Source organism: Muscardinus avellanarius (genome assembly GCF_963383645.1).
Source record: "Muscardinus avellanarius genome assembly, chromosome: 12".
Lineage (NCBI taxonomy): Eukaryota > Metazoa > Chordata > Mammalia > Rodentia > Gliridae > Muscardinus > Muscardinus avellanarius.
This window is the reverse complement of record NC_137798.1, coordinates 105980524-105994346: the sequence shown is the minus strand read 5'-3', so window position 1 is coordinate 105994346 and position 13823 is coordinate 105980524. Positions and strand designations below refer to the sequence as shown.

Here is a 13823-nt window from a genome sequence, read left to right as displayed (position 1 = left end):
ATGGCAGAAGCTGGCTCACACCCAATGTGCTTGGCATGTAGCATACCTCCCTCTTTGTCACAAACAGGAAAACTTTTTTCCCTAAAATTTATCCATCAAAGTAGTAACAACTTAGTCTCCTAGAAAGCATGGCAATTAGAAAAGTAGAAATACAGAATCATGCTTGATATTGTATTCCAGACCCAAAGGAGATATCCTGGACATGTGTCTCGCCAGGAAAGGAATGACTACAATTCTATGTGCTACAAATCATTATATCTTTCTTGCTGCAGCTAATAGGTTCCTCAAATTAAGGGTTCACAATTTCTGCAGGGAATTTAAAATAAAAAATGGAGTAATTTTCTCAAGCTTTAGATCAGTAACCAAGTTCCTCTAGCAAGTCTGAGCCCTGGGAAGGTGAGTGGGAGTGGGAGAGGACTTGTGGTGAAGGCCTCTTCCTGGGAGGCCCAGGCAAAGCCTGCTCTTGCTGGCTGCCACCAGCCCTTTCAGCCGTGGTCAACAGACCACCTTCACATAAATGTCTGTAAGGCATAGATTCCTCTAGATGGGAAAAGATTTAAGCTGTAAAAGGCAAAAAAAAAAAAAAAAAAAAAAAAAAAAACCTCAACTTTTAGGTGGTCTATTTACATTAAGAACACAAACCGGACATGGTGGTGCATGCCTGTAATCCCAGTATTTAGGTGGCTGAAACAGGAGGAATCCAAATTCGGAGCCAGCCTAAACAACTAAGAGAGGGCCTCTGCAATCCAGCGAGACCCTGTTTCAAAATAAAAAATAAGATAGGACTGGGAGTATAGCTCAAAGATAGAATGTCCTTAGACACAATCCCCGGTACCACATACAATAAAGAACAGAAAATTAAGAATACAGTTATAGAGCTGAGAATGGTAGTACATGCCTGTAATCCCAGTACTTGGGAGGATGAGACAAGAGGCTTTCAGGTTTGAGGACAGTCTCAGCAACTTAGACCCTCTGTAATTCAGTGAAACCCTATTTTGAATAAAAAAATAAATAAATAAACTAGAGCTAGGGGTAGCTCAGAGGTAGAATGCCCCTGGGTTCAATACCTAGTATCACAAAACAAAACAAAATAAAGAATACAGCTATGAGAAGGGCCAAATTGACTTGTTTTCTAATAAAAAAATTGAGTTGCCAGCCGGGCATGGTGGTGCATGCTTGTAATCCCAGCATTTGGGAGGCTGAGACAGGAGGATTATGGTTCACGGACAGCCTCAGCTACTTACTAAGACCCTTTGGAACTCAGTGAGACCCTACTTCAAAATAAAGAATAAAAAACAGGGCTAGGGATGTTGCTCAAAGGTAGAATGCCCCTGAGTCTCATCCCCAGTACCAACACACACACATACACACAAAATTGAGTTGTCTTTCATAGACAAATTATATTAGAAATGGGAACTACTAAAAATAGGGCTGTGGGTGTAACTTGGAGGTAGAATGCCCCTGGGTTCCATCCCCAGTACAACAACAACAACAACAACAAAAAAGAACTAATCAAATATAATTTTCTCTTTTAAGCCGGGCGTGTTGGCATATGCTTGGAATCCCAGAGCTTGGGAGGATGACACAGGAGATCGCACAGGTTCGAAGTCAACCTCGGCAACTTAGGCTCTCAGGAACTTAGTGAGACCCTGTTTCCAAATAAAGTATAAAATACGTCTGGGAGTATGACCTGGAGGTAGAAAAGCCCCTGGGTTCCACCCCCAGAAAAACAACAACAAAAATTCCTCTTCTTATGGCTAAAAATTGAGCATGAGAGCCACAGTTTCAACATTAGTATTTAATATTTTTAGCTCAAATTACTGTTGGTATTTCTTAAGTTTTTAAGTTAAATTTAAGCAAAAGTTAAGAAACTTATAAATGAGCCCTTAAATATTCAAGAGGTATTGTCAAAAGAAATCTTTGGGGTTTTTTTGGCAGGTCTGGGGATGGAACCCAGGGGCATTTGACCTCCGAGCTACACCCCCTACCCTATTTTTTATTCTTTATTTTGAAACCAGGTCTCACTGAGCAGAGGGCCTCACTAAGTGGCTGAGGCTGTCCGCGAACCGTGATCCTCAGGTCTCAGCCTCCCGAATGCTGGGATTACAAGCGTGCGCCACCATGCCCGGCTAAGAAATCTTGAAAGTTAGTTAAAAATCACCATTCCAAATATATAAAACTTTAAACAGTATTTTCTTAAGTAAGAAAAAATTAAGCTGGGCGTGGTGGCACACGCTTGTAATCCCCACGCTTGGGAGGCGGAGACAGGAGGATCGTGCAGGTTCGAAGCCAACCGCGCTGGCTTAAGAGACCCTGTTTCAAAAAAAAAAAAAAAAAGGTCTGGGAGTGTAGCCCAGAGGTAGAAGGACTTCCAGGAACCCCAGTACCACCGAAAAAATAAATCAATAAAATAAAACTGAACAAGGGGTGTAGCATGGAGGTGGAATGCCATTGGGTTGAATCCTCAGTATGCCACAGACAAAAAATAAAAGTAAAAAATAAAGCATTTTATCCTTACATCTTTTTTTTTTTTTTTTTTTTGGCGTGTGTATCTGTGGTAATGGGGGGTGGAATCCAGGGGCTTTTCTACCTATGAACTATACTCCCAGACCTATTTTATACTTTATTTGGAAACAGGGTCTCACTCAGTTGCTGAGAGCCTCACTAAGTAGCTGAGGCTAGCTTCAAAACTGCGATCCTCCTGTCTCAGCATCCTAAACACTGGGATTATAAGTGTGCACCACCATGCCCGGCTTCCTTACAACTTTATATGTGAATAAAATAAAAATTTAAATTTTCCTAGAGAAATGAGTCTATATTGCTGTTTGAATGTTACTATAGTTTTGGTGCTGGGGCGTAAGCCTAGGCTTGACCACTCGTTACTCCAGGAGTTAATTCAAAAGTAATAAAATACCTGCACTTTTTCCTTTGTTTTAATCAGTTTACTGGTATACTGTTACATTAATTTGGGCAGCATTGTCTAAGGCTGCTCCTATGCCACAGAGCAAGGTTAAGAGCCGGGCGTGGTGGCACACATGCTTGTAATCCCAGTGCTTGGGAGGCTATGACACAAGTATCGCACAGGTTCAAAGCCAGCCTCAGCTACTTAGTGAGGCTCTCAGCAACTTAAGTAGACCTTGTTTCTAATAAAATAGAAAATAGGTCTGGGAGTGTAGCTCAGAGGTAGGAAGTCCCTGGGTTCCATCACCACATCACCAGTACCAAAAAAAAAAAGTACAGGGTTAAGAAGTTGTAACTGAAACCATATGGTCCCTTAAATCGATAATATAAACTGGCTCTTTTCACAGTCTGCTGGTTTCTAATCTGAATAATAGCACAACACAATGACTAAGATGATTAAGTCTGAATTTTGGGGAGTCTGAGTCTGAATCTTTATCAGGTCTGTTACTTGATAGGCCCCAAATTCTGGGCTGTTTATAATACTAAAGATTGAACCCAGGTGATTTCCACCTCCAAGTTATACCTCTAACCTTTTTTTATTTTTAAACGTTTAAGTTGTAAAGGCTGTCCTTGAATCTGTGATCCTTCTATCTCAACCTCCCAAATACTGGGATTACAGGTGTACAGGTGTGTGCCACCATTTATTTTCCTTTTTTGGTGGCACCATGGATGGAACCCAGAGGCATTCATTCTCTCTCTAAGTTAAACCTCTAGCTCAACTTTCTTATTTGGAAACAGGGTCTAAGTAAATTGTGAAGGGCCTTGTTAAGTTGTCAAGGCTGGCTTCGAACCTGTGATCCTCCTGTCTCAGCCTCACAAGTACTGGGATTACAAACAGTGCCACCATGCCTGGCTTGTATTTTTCATTTTGAAATACAGTCTTGCTAAGTTGCTGAGGATCTAAATTATTAAGGTTGGCCGCAAAACTGAAAATCTGTTGTCTCATCTTCCTAAATACTGGGAATATAGGTGTGCAACCACCTTGGCCCAAACTTGGGGAAATCATTTAATCTTCCCTTGCCTCAATTATTTATTTATTTGTTTATTTAATGATTGATTGATTTAGGAGGTCTCACACATAACTTTATTTGTGAAGCTCCCAGGCGCAGTCCAGACACAGAGCAGGAAGGGGAAGACGGGGTCATCACACAGCCACTAAGGGAGGCCACAGGTGTCTCCTGCTTAGTCCAGTCCCCACCCCTCCCCTGACCCAGGGGTCCCCCAAGAGCAGCCCCTAGATGCAGCTCAGGCCCCAGGGGACCTGCCCCTCCTCTGCAGGCTGAGAGCAGGCCCGAGGTGCCCCTCTGGCACAGCCCATACTGGCCATGGCAGCCCCTGCTCCGGACCACCTTGTGTGGGCCTAGCAGCTCCACCTCTGGTCCAGGTGGCATGGGGCACAGCACAGTAGGTATGAATGGGGGATGGTAGTCGCTGCGGCCCAGGCCAGGAGGAAGCAGCTCCACCGCGACACAGAGCCAGAGTACAGGGACAGCAACTTGCCAGGCTTTGGTCAGCCTAAGAGGTGGGGAAGGCTGGTGGGGGGCAGCCACCAGGGGCTCAGGCCCGAGGCACAGATTAGCAGAGCGCCCTCAGATGGCAATGGGTTTAATGGCAAAGCAGCTTACAGCCCTTTTCCTGGGGGCCAACTGCCAGGGCAGACCAGGGGCAGTTCAGCAGGGAGACACGAAAGCCCCACACGACAGGAGGCACACACCTGCACACACACACCACACCACACACATACTTAGGACCTACACAACACATGAGACAAAGACCCTCCCTGCCTGTGTGGCCAGAGTCCTATCCAAGGGGGCATGAGCTGCAGCTCAGTTCGTATGAGTCCCCCGGCCACTGTCGCAAGCCCAGGAGAGGTCAGCTTCGAGTCTAAGTATTTTTTTTTTTTTTGGTGGTACTGGGGTTCCTGGAAGCCCTTCTACCTCCGGGCTACACTCCCAGACCTATTTTATATTTTTGAAACAGGGTCTCTTAAGCCAGCGTGGCTGGCTTTGAACCTGCGCGATCCTCCTGTTTCCGCCTCCCAAGCGCGGGGATTATAAGCGTGAGCCACCACGCCCAGCTAGCCTCAGTTATTTTTATCTTTAGCACGAAGGCATAATATTCCTTAATTCAAAAGGCTGCTACAAGTTTTACACTAATAAGCATTTAGCTGGGTGTGGTGGCACATGCTTGTAATCCCAGCATTTGGGAGTCTGAAACAGGAGGATCCGGGTTCACAGCCAGCCTCAGTTACTTAGTGAGGCCCTTCACAAGGTAGTGAGACCCTGTTACAAAATAAAGAATAAAAAAACTGGGTCGGGGGAGTAGCTCAGAGGTACACTACAAAAAAAAAAAAAAAAAAAAAAAAGAAAGAAAAAGAAAAAAAAAAGTATTCATCCCAGGAGAGCTTGGTAGCATAACACTTGTATCTCAGTACTTGGCAGGCTGAGATGAGAGGATCCGGGTTCGTGTCCAGCCTCAGCTACTTAATAAAGCCCTTTGCAACTTAGCGAGACCCTGTTTTAAAAATAATAAAAAAATAGGGCTGGGGGTATAGCTCAGAGGTAGAAGGCTGGGTTCAATCCCGAACTACTACACACACACACACACACACACACACACACACACACACACACACAGAGAGAGAGAGAGAGAGAGAGAGAGAGAGAGAGAGAGAGAGAGAGAGAAGGAGGGTGGGAGGGAAGGAGGGGGAGCAATGCATTTATCCCAGTATCTGGCAGGTTAATGGTCACTTAATAAATATTAATTAAGAAACAAGTTATGTCTCCATTGTACTTAAAACCTGCTTATTAATGAATGTCTCTCTCTCTCTCTCTCTCTCTCTCTTTTTTTTTTTTTTTTTTGCTGATCTGGGGATGGAACCCGGGCACATTTGACCTCCAAGCTACACACCCTGCCCTAACTTTTATTCTTTATTTTGAAACAGGGTCTCACTGAGTTGCAAAGAGCCTCACTAAGTAGCCGAGGGTGTCTGCGGACAGTGATCCTCCGGTCTCAGCCTCCCAAGCACGGGGATTACAAGCGTGTGCCACCACGCCCGGCCTCTCTTTTTTTAAATAAAATTTTATTGGTACATTGTAGTCATATATCTTAATGGGATAAAAAACTTGTGGAGCTGGGCATGGTGGTGCACGCTTGTAATCCCCGTGCTTGGGAGGCAGAGACAGGAGGATCGCACAGATTCGAAGCCAGCCGCGCTGGCTTGAGACCCTGTTAACAAAAATTAAAAAAAGTCTAAAATAGGTCTGGAAGTGTAGCCTGGAGGTAGAAGGGCTTCCAGGAACCCAGTACCACCATAAAAAACAAACAAACAAAAACAAACAAAAAACGCAACAACTTGTGGAGATACACATGCACACATCACCCAATCAGCCCTTACCTATCCCTAATGCTCCCTCCTACCCATGTTTGGCTTCCTGATTGACTTTGACACGTTTAAGTACATCATGCGACTTAAAGAATTTCCCTCTTCCCCCTCCCATCCCCTCAGACAGTCACCTTAATTGCTCCTCTAGAGGATCCCTTCTTCATCTAAGTCCCTATTACCCATTTCTCCCTAGTTTTCACACATTAGAAAAAGCATCTGATTTATTTTTTGTGACATTTCACTGTAAATGCCCTATTTTGTTCTCCCTTATGGCTGGGCAAAATTCCATGTGTACACATCCCATAGTTTTGAAATCCACTCATCTGTTGAAGGACATCTTGTCTGGTTCCTATTTGGCAATCACAGTTTGGTGAACTGTGCAGCTATGAACATAGTTCCTCATGCATTTGTTTGGTAGTTTGGCTTTTATTCTCTTTGGTAGATACCCAGAGCTGGTATTGCTGGATCATATGGTAAGTTCATTTTCCTTTTTCTGAGGATCTTCCATACTGTTTTCCAAAGTGGTTTCACCAACTCACAAACCTACCAACAATGTATTAGAGCTTCTATTTCTCCACATCCAATCAATAACAGTTTCTTTCTTCCTTGGAAGTACTTTTAATTTCCACACTTATTCCCACTTAATGAAATACTGAAAGCCAGAAGGTGAGTAACTTTGACAAGATGATCCATTCACAACCTTTTTTTTCTTATTGCGGGTCTGGGGAAGGAATCTAGGGTCATGCAACCTCCAAGCTACACCCCCTGCCCTGCTTTTTCTTTATTTTGAAACAGGGTCTTACTAAATTACAGAGAGCCTCACTAAGTAGCTAAAGCTGTCCACGAACCATGATCCTCCAGTCTCAGCCTCCCAAATGCTGGGATTACAAGCATGCGCTACCATGCCCAGCTACAACCAATTTTTTTTTTAACAGAGGTCACTTGGATGTGGGAATTTGCTGAGAGATGAGGCAAGGTATCGACAGCTTCTATTGCTTCCTGGCCACATGGTTGCAGGGACCTAGGCCTGCTGCGCGACAGGCTCTGGGCCCGGCCTCGCTGGCTCCAGACCCGGCCTTGCCTTGCGGCTGGCTCCGGGCCCAGCCTTGCTGGCTCCTGTCCTGGCCTCGCAGTGCGGCAGGCTTCGGTTCTCATCACCGTGGGCAGGGCATCTACAGAGGTTCCCATTTTTCTTTCCATCTATTTTTTTTTTTTAAGTAGGAGAAAACCGCATGTGTCATTTGCAGAAGCTGGGAGCCTGATTCCCTAGCAGCAGTGGATTTTTATCTCCTCACCGAAATCGGAGGCCCACAGCCTTACCATGGAGAACAGGATCTGCTGCTCCAAGCACACCCTGGCCCCCAGCGCAGAACAGAGGAACATGGGACCATGAGCGCTGAGGTCTCCTGGGATGCCCGGTGCAGCGAGCCAGCCGGGTATAGGGTGGGGCTCCCTCCGACTCGCCCTGAACATTTTTCTTACATAGTATGTGGTCCAGAATTCCAGAGCATGTGCGGCAGGAGCAATCTACTTTCAGGGAGATTTCTTCAAAAATTCAAGATGGACTGGATTGGATCTGTCTGCCTCTCCCGAATACTGGCTGCCATCTCTGCCACCATCTTGGTCCATCTCCACGAAACTTTTTTTTACATAGTTGCCTAGAGTTCCTGAGCGTGTGGGGCAGGAGCAGTCTACTTTTGGGGAGATTTCTTCAAAAATTCAAGGCAGATTTGATTGGATCTGTCTGCCTCTTCTGAATACTGGCCCCCGCCACCACCTTCTTGGTCTCTCCTAGAGTGTGTTGTTGTTATTTTCCATTCTCTCTCCTGTATTTCAGATTGGAAGTCATGACTGGAAATGCTCTGTATGTTGTCCCAATTAGCTATTAAACCAAAACCTGTTTTAAAGGGTTTCTCAGAGGGATGCATGTCCTATTTGGCCGCTGCCAATAATCACTGCATCATTATATTATTATTATTATTATTATTATTATTATTATTATTATTAGTTATTTTGGTGGTACTGGGGTTCCTGGAAACCCTTCTACCTCCAGGCTACACTCCCAGACCTATTTTTTTTAATATATATTTTTATTTGGAAACAGGGTCTCTTAAGCCAGTGAGGCTGGCTTCAAAACTGCTCAATCCTCTTGTCTCAGACTACCAAGCGCAGGGATTACAAGCATACAACACCACGCCCGGCTTCTTCAATTATTTTTTAATAAAAGAAAACATTACATGTCTTTTGCAGAAGTTGGGGGCCCGAGTATGTAGCAACAATGGGTTTTATCAACCCACCAAGAGCAGAGGCCCACAGCTTCACCATGGAGAGTGAGTTATGCACCCTGGCTTCCTTTGCGGTGCAGAGGAGCGCAGTGGCCAGGAGCGCCTTTGTCTTCTGCGCCGACCAAACGGGCTATGTGGGGCTCCCTCTGACATGCCCCGAACCTTTTTCTTACATAGTATGTTATCCAGAGTTCCTGAGCATGTGGGGCAGGTGAAGTCTACTTTTGGGGAGATTTCCTCAAAAGTTCAGGGTGGATTAGATTGAATCTGCCTGCCTCTCCCAAATAACTGGCCATCTGCCACCGCCACCATCTTGGTTCTCCTCCTGAGCATTTTCCTTACATATGTTGTCCAGAATTCCTGAGCATGTGGAGAGGAGCAGTCTATTTTCAGGGAGATTTCTCCAACAGTTCAAGGCGGGTTGGATTGAATCTGTCTGGCTCTCCTGAATACTGGCTGTCGCCACCGCCATCTTGGTCCATCTCCTCTCTCATATTTTAGGTAGGAAGTCATGGCTAGAAATGTCTCTGCATGTTGTCCCAATCAGATATTAAGCCAAAATCTGTTATCTGGGGTTTCTCAGAGGAATACATGTCCTATTCGACTGCCACAATCTTACCATCATCCGCTAAAATGAATGTCCCTTTAAAGAGCAGAGTAGCCAGGCATGGTAAGTTTAATTGCAGTACTTGGGAGGCTGAGACAGTCAGACTACAAGTTCGAGAACAGCCTCAGCAAGTAGTGAGACTCTCATTAACCTAGTGAGACCCTACCTCAAAAATAAAAATTAAAAAATAAATTAATTAAATAAAAAAAAAAAAAACAGGGCTGGGTGTACAGTTCAGATATAGAATGCCTCTGGGATCAATCCCCAATAAGAAACACACACACACACACACACACACACACACACACACACACATACATGCACACGCATGCACACAGGGTAAAGACAAGGCAAGACAGAAAGCCACTTTTAGATTAAATTATATTTCGTCTTGACTTATGCAGGACAAAAACAGGAATGAATTGTGGAACTGAAACACTCTTCTTCCTTTATTTATTTATTTTTTTGGCAGTACTGATGATGATTGATGATGGAACCTAGGGGCTTTCTTCTTCTGAGCTACACTCTCAGCCTTATTTTTTATTCTTTATTTTGAAACAGAGTCTCACTAAGTTTGCAAAGGGCTTTACTAAGTAGCTGAGGCTGGCTGAGAACCGCGATCCTCCGATCTCAGCCTCCTGAATACTGGGATTACAAGTATGGTCTACCAAACCCAGCTTTTATTCTTTATTTTTTATTATTATTTTATTTATTTATTTATTATTATTTTTTTTTGGTGGTACTGGGGTTCCTGGAAGCCCTTCTGCCTCCGGGCTACACTCCCAGACCTATTTTTACATTTTTATTTGGAAACAGGGTCTCTTAAGCCAACGCGGCTGGCTTCGAACCTGCGCGATCCTCCTGTCTCTGCCTCCCAAGCGCGGGGATTACAAGCGTGCGCCACCACGCCCAGCTTATTCTTTATTTTTAAATAGGGTCTCACTGAGTCGCAAATGACCTAAGAAGCTGAGGCTATCCACGAACTGCGATCCTCCGATCTCAGCCTCTCAGGTACTGGGATTACAAGAGTGTGTTACCACACCTGGCTTGAGACACTTTTATGAAGAAATTCTCTGTAATCCCCCCTCCCCCCAGCTGTAGTACTAGGGATTGAACTCAGGGTTACTCTACCAGTGAGCTACATTGATAGCTTTTTATTTTTTATTTTTATTGGTACATTATATTCATACATCATATCGGGGTAAAAAACTTGTGTGTACGTACATGTACACATCACTGATTTAACCCCTACCCAATTCCCACCCCACTCCCTCCCCGTCCCTCCTTTCCTTGCTCGGCTTAGTGGTTGACTTCGATATGTTTAAGTACATTGTGTGTTTTAGAGATTTTCCTCCCCCCCACCCTCCTTTCTCCTCCTTTAGGTTGTCTTGTTTGCTCCTCTATAGGATTTCCTTTTTCATCTAGAGTTCCTCCTATGACCCATTTCTCCTTAGCTCTCACATATTAGGGAGAGCATCTGATTTCTTATTTTTTGTGACTGACTAATCTCACTTAGCATAATGTCCTCCAGTTCCATCCATACCCCTGAAAATGATGTAATTGAGTTTTTTTAAATGGCTGAGTAAAATTCCATGGTGTACATATCCCAGTTTTGTAATCCATCATTGATAGCTTTTTTAATAAAAATTTCTTATTTTGAGATGGGTGTGGTGGTATAAATTTATAATGCCAGCACTCGGGAGGCTGAGACAGGAGGATTGCGGTTCTCAGACAGCCACAGCTACTTAGTGAGGCCCTTAGCAACTCAGTGAGACCCTGTTCCAAAAAAATAAAAAAATAGGGCTGAAGGTGTAGCTCAGAGGTAGAATGCCCCTGAGTTCCATCCCCATTAAAAAAAAAAAAAAAAAAAAAAAAACCACAAAAAGAAAATAATTATTTCTGAGGGTCTCACCAAGTTGCCCAGGCTGGACTAGAACTTTATGATCCTCCTGCCTCAGCCTCCCAAGCCACTGGAATCACAAGCACACCACACTGTATCCAAATGAAATGGTTTTAATTAATATAATCACATATTCCTTGAAAGCTCTAGTTTTTGTTTGGTTTGGGACACTGGGGATTGAACCCAGGGGTGCTCTACCTCTGAACTATACTCACAGCTATTTGTATTCTTATTTGAAAAAAGGGTCTTAATGAGTTGCTAAGGCTGGCCTCAAACCCACCATCCTTCTGTCCCAGCCTCCTAAGTACAGGTGTAATTACAATAGTGCACCATCACACCCGACTAAGGTTCTAGATTTTGAAGGTTCAACTGCAGAAAGCCAAGGTTGAGACTGTTTCAATTATAAAACTCAGAGGTGAACACATGGCTGCCTCGAGCAGTAACTCAGGCATGACTTACTGGCTAACCCCTTCTCCATCAACAGCCTTATATACAGGTAAGCACTTGTTTACTTTAGGATTGACCAAGGTCACTTTATTAAATTGAAAAACTAGAGACATGTTGCCGAGTGTGGTGGGCACGCTTGTAATCCCCGCACTTGGGAGGCAGAGACAGGAGGATGGCTCAGGTTTGAAGCCAGCCTCAGCTGGCTTAAGAGACCGTGTTTCCAAATAAAATATAAAATAGGTCTGGGAGTGTAGCCCGGAGGTAGAAGGCCTTGGAGTTCCACCCCCAGTACCACCAAAAAAAAAAAAAAAAAAAAAAAAAAAAAACCACAAAACTAGACACATATTAATTCATACCTGTCTAAACTTAGCTCTTGCTTCTTTTTCCTTCATTCTTCCATGTGCAACCAAGTAGTCAAATACTTCACCTATAATCAAGAGAAATAAAAGGAAAAATCTTACTTCTGAGCATTAATTTTTTTCATAAACTGATGGCATTTTTAGCAGTATTCTAGTTTTCATTTATTTATATTTTTGTTTTTGTGGTGCTGGGGATCGAACCCAGGAGCGGTCTAAGTCTGGGCTACACCCCCAAGCTGCCCATGGGCAGTGCAGCAGAGCTGCCACTAGACATCTCAGTGTAACCCACATGACACCTTAGAGAAGCCAGGCACCTTGGAACATCTGTACTGGTGCTCACAGCCCACGGGTGTAGACTAAGAAGATACCACCTCTGCAATCCACAGGAAACAGTCCCCATTTACAATGTGATGGACAATGCTTTTGGAAAAGATGTTTACCTTATACATACAAGGAATATGGACCTCCATCAACTTAGGAACAACATTCACCTAAAAATTTCTGAAGCCGGGCGTGGTGGGCACGCTTATAATCCCAGCATTTGGGAGCCTGAGACCGGAGGATTGTGGTTCTCGGACAGCCTCAGCCACTTAGTGAGGCCCTTTGTAACTCAGTGAGACCTGGTTTCAAAATAAAGAATAAAAAGTAGGGCAGGGGGTGTAGCTCAGAGGTCAAATACCCCTGGGTTCCATCCCCAGACCCCCACCCCCCAAAAAAAATTTCCAAGATTTAAGAAACCATTCTAGGCTGACATGGTGGTACACACTTGAAATTCCAGTACTTGGAAGCCTAAGACAGGAGAATCCCAGGTTCAACAGACTCAACAAATAGTGACATGCTCATCAACCTACTGAGTTCCTGTTTGAAAATAAAAATAAAATAAGGCTGGGGTGTAGCTCAGAGGTAGAATGCCCCTGGGTTCAATCCCCAGTACCACCCCCCGAAAAAGAAGAGGAAGAAGAAGAAAAAAGACAAACAGGAAAGGTTTGGCCCTCCACAATCAGTGAAACTCACATGGAATACCATACCACAAGCCTAGCAGCCTCAAGACTGAAGTCAGACTCTATAAAAGACAGCAACTATATATATGCAATTTTAGGGAATATCCATGTTTTCACGAACCTTCTAATTGACTAGTTACTAGTACTTAATCTTCACTTTAAGAATAATCTAAATTGGACGTGGTAATGCATGCTTGTAATCCCAGCATTCAGGAGGCTGAGACTGGAGGATCATGATTTGCAGACACCCTCAGCTACTTAGGCATTTTACAACTCAGTGAGACCCTGTTTCAAACTAAAAAATAAAAAATAGGGCTGGGATGCCAGGTGTGGTGGCACACACTTGTAATCCCTGCGCCTGGGAGGCTGAGACAGGAGGATGGCACAGGTTCGAAGCCAGCCTCAGCTACTTAGTGAGGCTCTCGGCTACTTAGTGAGACCCTGTTTCAAAATAAAATATAAAATAGGTATGGGAGTATAGCCCGGAGGTAGGAAGCCTCTGGGTTCCACCCCCAGTACCACACACACACACACACACACACAAATAGGGCTGGGAGTGTAGCTTGGAGGTAGAATGCCCCTGGGTTCCATTCCCAGTACTGTGCAAAAAAAAAAAAAAAAAAAAAAGATACAAGAGAAGTATCCAACATGTAGTACGTGTTTCCCCTCAATAATGCAATGAAAAATCCAAATACTTGGGATAACAAAATGAATACGAACACTTGCTGAGACATCATTCAGTCTTAAAAAGGACGGAGATCCCAATACATGATACAATACAGATGGCTTTGAAGACGTTAAGCTAAGTGGAAGAAAAGGACAAGCAGTATATGCTCCCATTGTATTTGGCACCAGAACTCACCAATTACACAGAAAGA

At 44.0% G+C, this 13823-nt stretch overlaps 1 protein-coding gene across 7 annotated transcripts in view; it reads right to left on the bottom strand.

Moving 5' to 3' along the window:
- MARK3 (microtubule affinity regulating kinase 3) overlaps nt 1-13823 on the bottom strand; it is a gene marked incomplete at both ends in the record, with an annotated part of 121794 nt that overhangs the window by 45178 nt on the left and 62793 nt on the right. For all 7 annotated transcript variants that reach the window (XM_080708327.1, XM_080708326.1, XM_080708329.1 and 4 more), the window contains one exon: nt 11942-12012. In XM_080708327.1, coding sequence (XP_080564453.1) covers nt 11942-12012 — 71 coding nt within the window. The remainder of the gene's footprint in view (nt 1-11941; nt 12013-13823) is intronic.